The sequence below is a fragment of the Oryza glaberrima genome, chromosome 4 (assembly GCF_000147395.1).
Source record: "Oryza glaberrima chromosome 4, OglaRS2, whole genome shotgun sequence".
Taxonomy (NCBI): Eukaryota; Viridiplantae; Streptophyta; class Magnoliopsida; order Poales; family Poaceae; genus Oryza; species Oryza glaberrima.
Genome location: NC_068329.1, coordinates 21,564,519 through 21,573,375, shown reverse-complemented (window position 1 = coordinate 21,573,375; position 8,857 = coordinate 21,564,519). Strand labels below are relative to the sequence as shown.

The window sequence follows — 8,857 nt, the reverse complement described above, 5'->3', positions numbered from 1 at the left end:
TAATAATTAGTTCTCGTCATCTTGGCAGTAGAAGCGGATTGGCCCGAAGATTTCTGGAGTTTAAAATTTTGCTTTTGAAAAGTTTTTGCACAACCAGTGCAATTTTCCTTTGAAATCCTATGAAGATAGATAGCTCAAATTTATGTGTCACGCTTTAAAGATAGCTCTGCTCAAACCAGGACTGGTAGAAAATGAGACTGCAAGATTCGCCATTGAGTCTGCAGTGTAGATAACTAACTAACGAATGATTCATGGAATATGTCCAAGCAAGTAGTAACAGTTCGTAAATATTTCTGGTATCGTGCTCTGACTAATGCCATCACCGTATAATTTCGGTATGCAGAAGGTTCATTACAATTTGATTTCTTTACTTAGCAACACCACATAGGAGATCTACAAAAGGGTGGAATTTCCAACACATCAGCAAGCACAACAACTGAGGCACACATATCATAATCCTATATTACCAAAGAATTAATGGAACTACGCTTTGCGGTATGTACAGCGCTGCAGAGTAGACATCAAAAAATTGTGTCACAAGGCCAGGGCCCCATTTCATCTTCCCAGCTCCTTGGTTTGCTAGTTTACTTGAAGAAGAACTTCCAAATTTCCCGGTCAGCTAACTCGGTTAAAAAGTGGCCACCAAGGACACCCTCCTCCTCCATCAAAGCTCTGAGTTGCCTTGCGCCGCCATTGGAACCAACCAAGTTCTTCTTTGAAGCCACATACAGTACTCCGTATGGGGGTCGCAGGCACTGCAAGAATAGCAGAAACGACGCCGTATTAGCACTTGTGGATCTTTATAGTTGAGTGCATCAATTAAAAATTACTCTAGCAATATTGTCCTACTCAAAGAAAGAGGTTTAGAAGCTTCAACTCATTTATTCCATCACAAATCACAGCTTGATCTAGATGCATGATACATGAAAAGCCAAAACAGCGATAACAAGTGAGGAACTGACCTTTGTGATAAGGGCATAGAGCTTCTTCAAAGAGTTCACCGCATAGGGGACCTCAGAAATCAAAATTACATCATAGCCTCCATCAGCTTGGTCTGTCTCACTGGCCCTCTCCCATGCACGGCTACCAGAAAGTTTCCTTGATCGCCTGGGGCAATTGTCGACACCAACTATGCTGCTCCCATCATGGCTACTGCAGCCATCCATAAAGTCGTCCTCTGAGAAGCTAAGGTTTGTTGGTGCTGCAGGTGGGTGTACAACTGAGAGAATAGTAGGGAGCTCCTCCCAGTCCCCAGCATAGAAATGTACGTTCGGGGCTAACAGTTGTCGTGATGGTGTAACAGGGCTCTCTGATGGTCTGTTCTGCCTGTCCCGAGCCTGCTCAAGGTTTGCAAGCACATTGGGTATTGCTCTGCATCTTATTGTTTCTGCATTTGTGTCCTGAAAATGAACTGTGGATGCACCCTGAGGAAGCATCGAAGCATTCAGTCAATCAGTATTCTGGGTAAAGATAACTGAAAGCAAAGATATAGTAAATTGATAATCGTCAGAAGCAATGGAAAGATGAAATACCTTCAAACAGGCAAAAATCCCAGCCAGACCAGATCCACAACCAAGCTGCATCAATTTTCAAAAGGAAGTGAGTTATGCATGAGTCCAAATTATCTAGTTGATTCTGATTCGATGAAAGCAAATGCAAGCACAAAGCATCTACTAAATAACTAAATGAAGAATCTGTAACAGCTAGCCAACGATGCCAGTTTTCTCATGGGAAGTTACCTCTAGAACCCGCTTGCCCCTGAAGCTCAACTGCCCATCACGGATCTCATTTTTAATAATGTTGACGAGAGTAATGGAACTCTCCCAATATTTCAGAGATCCTGAGAAGAAGTGATGAATAAGACTCCATGGTATGGAGGAAAGAAAATATAAGATGTGCTTATTCGTTATGTCCTTACCATCATATTTGGATGCTACTACTTCAGAAGGGGAGAAGGCTATCATATCCGCTACACTGACCTTCCCCTGAAGCATAAGGAGAACACATTAAAACATTGGTGTTTGATGTTTATATTTGATAACTTGATGGTAGCAAGGGAAAGAAACTAGCCAACTTGAAAATTAACAAAATAAGGAATATGCATGTGCTGCTTACCTTGAAAATGTCAAGACCTTGAACATCAACCTTCTCGCCAGCATATTTGTAAGGATGAGCACTCTGAGATAAAAAGGATCAAGACATACTTATTAAATTGTTTACCCACGAAAACAATCCCAAAAAGAACACCAATCAACAGTACAACAGACAGCTGCAAAACATTTGAAGTATTTCTTTTGGAGTTTTATATACAAATGACAGCCAAATCAGAAAAAATAAATGTACCTTTGATGGGATTATCTCGACAGCTGGTGATGGTAGCTGTAGATCCCTTTCTGATACAATTGGCACACAACTCGTAGCCTTGCTGGGAAGCAAGCCAGGGAAACACTGAACAAGCAGTGATGGCGTCTTCATCGTGCCACCTGTTAACTTCAGTTATTAACAACAGTTGAAATTAATTTTGTATTGAAGGAAGAAAAAATTAGATGATTGGACTGTACCAAACATGAGAATCACAAATTTTCAATATGAACACCATCTTAAACTAATATACAAAAGAGAAAAATGGAGTCACTACAACAGACTCAATTTTCCTCTTTTGTAATTTTCATATTTTGTATTTTAAAATAAAGTACAAGGTTCTGGGTGGGAACTGGCATTCCCTAACCCTTGTGTACATGGCTGATTTCTGAAGAAAACTTATATCATTTGAACATAAGTCTAATAACCTACATACATACTGATGAGTAAAAAACCCAACATCACAAGCTGTGACTAAGAACCAGAAGATTGCTAAGCACAATTCGCTATTGTAAAATCAATATGTTAACTATATGCCTGAATGTGGACAGGATATGGAGACTCTGCTACTTCCAAATCCATAAAGGTGTCTTTAAAAAGTACACAATTAAGAAAGCCACTCCTATTGTTTTTCGAACTTAGTAGAATCTAAACCCCACACATCCATAGAACACCCGAAAAATACTCCTAGCCTGTACAAATCTGTCGCCTTCTATCACCTCCCAGTAGGAAATATGGCAGAAATAAGATGAAAAAGATTGCCTAAACACATGGATTTGCAGGTGTGAAATCAAGAACGCACGGAGCAAAGCTACCTCCTTTTCACCAGCCCCCATCCACACGCTGCAGTTATACAACATCTGAACTAAATCCACCAGAAATTCAGGCTACCGACACAGCTAAATCACAACTTTGATCCCTAAACCCCCATGAAAGAGCTGGATTCTCCACGCTGCCTCTCCCCATGCCACATGAAGCAGTGGATGCAACATGAAGAAAGCCAAAAAGCTGTTCTACAATTTCTTTTCCGGCTAGAAGACACACATGACACATCACATGCCATGAGAACTTACTCATGAGGCAGTAGCCGCCTGAATCCACAACCTATCCAGACGATTTCCTTCAGATCAACCCGTAAAACTAAACAAGGCGACGACTGACGACAGCTAATCAGACCAAAGCACCCGACGAAAATCTCAAGAAAAACTTCCTCCTTTTATTTTCCCCCACCCTGTCCCCCTGCAAAAAATCTCCCCCCGTGAAACCGAATCTACCACGAACCGAAGCAGAGAAAGCCGAGATTACCTCCTCGACGGGAGCCCCAAGAGGGATCAGAACCCCAACGGCAAGGCGCCTCCTCTCCTCCCCTCCTTCCCTCGCCCGCAACGCAACAACACCCCCTTCTTCTTCTCCAGCAAGCTGGACCGACCGACCCGCAGACCAATGGAGCTCTCCGAATCCTCCTCCAACGGAATTCTTCTTGGACAAATCTCCCTCCCAAAGTCAGAAAGTCAAACCCGCCACACGCCTAGGAGGAGTAGAGGTCGGCAAGGCGCGGGCTTGGGGGTGGGGATATATAGGCGGAGACCCGTGGAAGCTTCGCCGCTTCTGCCATGGCAGCCAGAGAGTCCCCCCGTCCGTGTGCAGCAGCAGCAGCGGTGGGAGTGCGAGTAAAGAATCGGTCTCCCGCGGGATGGCGTAATTACCGGATTGCCCCCGTGGGCGTGGGTGAGCGTGGAATATACCCCGTGCGGCGCCGCGCCGTGCGGGAGATGTGGACTGTGAGAGGGGTGTGAAATGTGAATCCCGAGGCTGCCTTTTCCGAGGATAAGCAGGAACCTTTTTTATTTCCTTTCTTTGGCCAATTTTAGTTCCAAACTTTTTTAAAAAAAACTTCCAACTTTTCCATCACATCAAAACTTTTCTACACACAAATTTCCAACTCCGTCACATCGTTCCAATTTCAACCAAACTTTCAATTTTGGCGTGAACTAAACACTTTCACAAACTTCGTCACGAAATATTTTAACCTAGCATGTGTTTAATCTAGGGTAAAGTTTTAGCGTGTCACATTGGATACTATGGTCTTGTTTAGTTTCAAAACAAAAAAATTTCATGCTGTCATATCGAATATTTGGACACATGCATGGAGTATTAAATGTATAAAAAAATACACATATTGTGTGTAAATTGCGATACAAAGCTTTTAAGCCTAATGGTGACATGATTTGACGTTGTGGTACTACATTAAACATTTGATAATGATAGATTAATTAGGCTCAATAAATTCGTCTCGTAATTTCTTGGCGAAATCTGTAATTTATTTTGTTATTAGACTACGTTTAATATTTTAAATGTGTCTGTATATCCGATGTGATAACCAAACCCAAAATTTTTCCCCAACTAAACAAATCCATATAAGGTGCCGCATGGGGTGTTCGGACACTAATAAAAGAACTAATTACAATATCCATCAGTAAACCGCGAGATGAATTTATTAAGCCTAATTAATCCGTCATTAGCAAATATTTACTGTAGCACCACATTATCAAATCATGGAGCAATTAGGCTTAAAAGATTTGTCTCACAAAGGTAGTTGTAATCTGTGCAATTAGTTATTTTTTAATCTATATTTAATACACCATGTATGTGTCCAAACATTCCATGTGATATGGTGTAAAGTTTTAGGGTGGGTTCTAAACAGGCCCCCTAATATATTTCTTCTGTCCCATAAAAAACCAACATTGTGCCGAATATGACACATGTCTAAATTCAAAATACTAGAATACGCCACATCATATCCTAGATTTATTTTTTATGGAACTGAGGAAGCATGTCATATATAAGTTAAAACATTTTGGAACGAACGAAGTAGTCCCTTTGTTTTTGTTTCGTTACACGGCAGATGCATAAGCACATATACATAACTACGCATGTCAAACTACACTCACATTTCTCGGAATGTGTCCTCTAACACGTGTTTTAAGGCTAAGTTTTCTTCACTTCACAAGTCACCTTTCTGGTTTTCCGTGTACATGTTTTACAAACTAATAAACAGTGTCTATTTTTAAAAAAGTTTTCTCTACGAAAGTTGTTTTAAGAAATCATATTAATCTATTTTCAAGTTATTTTTTCTAGTACTTAATTAATTATACATTAATAAATCATCATGTTTTCCGTGCGGGACCTAAACACAGCCTAAAGAGACGGAAACCATAGCAAATCTTTCATCTTAGGCCATGTTTAGTTCCCACATAAAAACTTTTTACCCTGTCACATCGAATGTTTGGATACATGCATAGAGTATTAAATATGAAAAAAAACTAATTACACATATTGCGCGTAAATTGCGAGACGAATCTTTTAAGCCCTAATTGCTCCATGGTTTGACAATGTGGCACTAAAACATTTGCTAATGACGGATTAATTAGGCTTAATAAATTCGTCTCGCGGTTTACAGGCGAAATATGTAATTTATTTTGTTATTAGTCTATGTTTAATACTTCAAATATTTGTTCGTATATCTGATGTGACACGCTAAAACTTTTCACCCCTTAATTGCACACTCCCTCCGACCCATTTTAAATGCAACCATAAGTTTTCGTGCCCAACTTTGATCATCTATCTTATTTGAAAAAAAATTATAATTAGTATTTTTATTGTTATGAGATGATAAAACATGAATAATACTTTACTCGTGACTTATGTTTTTAATTTTTTTTAAAAAAAATAAATAAGACAGACAGTTAAAGTTAAACATGAAAAACTATAGTTGTACTTAAAATGGGACGGAGGGATTAAAGCCTTACTATAATCATGTTAAAGATCTACTTATATATTCGTGGTCGTTTGAACCATAGTGACACCACATCGCTGGTGTTTATCTTTATCTTTTCTCTTTTTTTAGTCGTCTCCGCTGTTGCGTCCGGTAACCCGGCTGTCACACCTTAAAAATCCCAAATATATAAATTGTTGTCTAAATTGGAATTATTAGAATTTATTTTAAAAGCCTAGAAGAGAAGATCTAATTTTAAATAATAAATTCCAATATAAAATGGGGCCAGATAAAATTTCATTAAATACTTTGCTTGATTGTATAATTCCTAGATTTTTCTGGGATTTATTTGAGCTAAGGAAGTATTTTTAATAAATGGAATTGCATTTCATTAATAATTTAAATTGGAAAAGGTTTTAAAAAGTCTCTTTTGGCTTTGGGCCGAAAGTCGGCCCAAAACCCTCTCTCTCTCCTCCTCGGCCCAAGTCGGCCCAGTCCGCAGCCGCAGCCGCCGCTCGCGCGCGCGTCCGCCCGCTGACAGGTGGGGCCGGTCTTCGTCTTCCTCGCGCCGCCGCCGCTGCCCGAACCCTAGCGTCGCGCCGCCGCCGTCTCCTTCCAAATTCGGCCGCGTCTTTCCTTCTCCGGTGAAATCGATAGAGGGGAAATGATCTTCTCGATCTTCTCTATCTTTTCTCTTTTGGAATCATCGGCTAAAATCGTTTGGAAATTCGTGGATTCGAGGTCGAATCGGATCAGTCTCTCTCCTCCGAACCCTAGACTTTCCTTCTCGTCGCCGGTCGCCGTGGGCCTTCGCCGCCGTATCCTTGCCCCTATAAAAGGATCCCCGGTGTCTCCGCTACCCGTCGCCCCCTCGCCTTCGTCCCTCGCCGCCCGTAGCGCCCTAGCCCCGTGCAGTCTAGCGCCGCCGTCGCCGCTGTCGCTCCAGCCGTGCGCCGCCGTCGCTCCTGTCGTCGCCGTCGCTCGGGAAGGCCGCCGTCGCGTCGCCGTCCTCGTCCGCACCTCCGCCGTCGTTGTCGACCGCCGGAACTCCGTCGCCGTCGTCAAGCCGAAGGTTGCCGCCGCTTCTTCCTCGTCGCCGACGTCGTCCGGTCATCGTCCGCCGTCGCTTTGGTCGCCGGTGAGTTCACCGTGCCGCCCGCAACCCGTAGAGGCTTTCCGTTCGCGCTGTCGTGCCGTGGTTCGCCGGCGAGCTCGCACGGTTCAGTCGCCGCCGGTGGTGACATCATCGCCGACGTCATCAATGCCGTCCGCCGTGGTCCGGCCGTGGACCGGTCGATCTCGGCCGTTCGTTTTGGATGGATCATCTCGGCCGTCCAATCTCGTGAACCGCTGTCGTGCACCCGGTCCACCCGGTCCACCGCAAACCCTAGTCGCTGACGCAATAATCCCCTTTTTCTTTTCAAAAATAATTCATTATTGCGTCATAATTCAATTAAAATCCATATAAGTGTTTTAATCCGATTTAATCTTTAAAAATTCATAACTAATTCATCTTAGCTCGGATTTAGTTGGTTCAAGTCTCTAAATTTTTCTAAAATTGAGATCTACATGTTAAAAATATCCACATGTACTGTTCATGCTTGTTTATGTGCTATTTTGGTGTTTTTGCTCTTTTCTGTTTAGATTCCGACGTTTCCGGAGAGTCCGTTTTCGCAGGAGAAGAATTTGAGGAGTTCCGAGGCCAGCAAGGCAAGTCACACAGATCCCAAACAACCCTTTGAGCATGTTGATCCCGTTTAAAGCTATTATTTCTATTCAATTATTGCATTTATTTTCGAATGTCATTGGGTGGAATTAACCTATTGTTTGTTATAGCCCTTTTGTTCTTGATTACTTTATTCCTTGATACCTTGGGTTATTATAAATTGACTAGTTGAGCTTTATATATTGGTTCAGCTAGATATTAGATGCGATTGCTTAGCCATGCTTAGAAACATTAGCACACTTTTAGGATAACTTATGACTCACTATTATTTAATGATGGCTTAATGATAACTCATGATGGTTAATCATGATTGGTTAATTAGTTAATTTGCCAACTAAAACCTGATAATGGTGGGTTGTGAGCACATGGTTTTGATGGTCGTGCTCATGACAATTAAGGACCGGTTCACGAGTTTCGGTTGTGAAACATTAACCGTGCCAACCACAAGCCAGCGTGGGCAACGGCTTTACCTTTTGTATAGCATGGTTCATTGCGGGGCACCAGACTGAGAAGTGGCGGAGATAAGCCCACGGGGGTCGCTGGGGAGTCCATGCCTTGTTTATAAGGGGGTGATTATGATCCAGGAACGGTGCGCTGTGGTGGATTGTGTTGTGCGAGGGGTACTGTCACAGCTCCTTTCTGAGGTACCGTGGTGGTATCAAGGCGCATGGTGACATGTCGTGGGGCTGTGTCTTGTGGGTACAGTGGTACACCTCTGGTCAGAGTAAAACTATTCGAATAGCCGTGCCCGCGGTTATGGGCGGGTCTAACAATGTCTTTCGTGATTAGTCTCACACCTCTCATCATAATGAAAGATGCTATAACTGGTAATAATTTGATTAGCTCCTGGTTTGGAATGGTATATTCCTGGTTTGGAGATAGAACTGTGCAGCTGGGATTGGTTGTTCAGAATGGTTGGGCCTATGCAACAGGGTATGTTGTATAGCATTGGATTAATATTGTTTAATTATTACTTAACTGTTTTATTAAATTCT

At 42.2% G+C, this 8,857-nt stretch overlaps 1 protein-coding gene across 3 annotated transcripts; it reads right to left on the bottom strand.

Annotated features, from left to right (window-relative positions):
* Positions 1–271: 271 nt before the first annotated feature.
* On the bottom strand, positions 272–4,039 carry LOC127770885 (uncharacterized). 3 transcript variants are annotated; one of them, XM_052296659.1, is made up of 8 exons: positions 3,667–4,039; positions 2,344–2,490; positions 2,116–2,178; positions 1,919–1,985; positions 1,740–1,840; positions 1,533–1,577; positions 963–1,424; positions 272–755 (listed from the first exon to the last, which is right to left on the bottom strand). In XM_052296659.1, exons 2-8 carry the CDS (start codon positions 2,473–2,475, stop codon positions 585–587), a joined length of 1,041 nt encoding a protein of 346 aa, XP_052152619.1. In that variant the 5' UTR covers positions 2,476–2,490; positions 3,667–4,039; the 3' UTR covers positions 272–584. The 3 variants fall into 3 exon arrangements, with proteins under 3 accessions (XP_052152619.1, XP_052152618.1, XP_052152617.1); XM_052296658.1 differs by having other exon boundaries at positions 2,344–2,483; positions 3,667–4,037; XM_052296657.1 differs by lacking the exon at positions 3,667–4,039 and adding an exon at positions 3,435–3,589 and having other exon boundaries at positions 2,344–2,483.
* Positions 4,040–8,857: the final 4,818 nt, after the last annotated feature.

Excerpts from the sequence above, each read along its gene's own strand:
- LOC127770885 (XM_052296657.1), bottom strand. Across the intron at positions 1,986-2,115 it reads AAGGTCTTGACATTTTCAAG|GGGAAGGTCAGTGTAGCGGA; the intron begins GTAAGCAGCACA and ends CTTATGCTTCAG. Across the intron at positions 1,841-1,918 it reads AGTAGCATCCAAATATGATG|GATCTCTGAAATATTGGGAG; the intron begins GTAAGGACATAA and ends ACTTCTTCTCAG.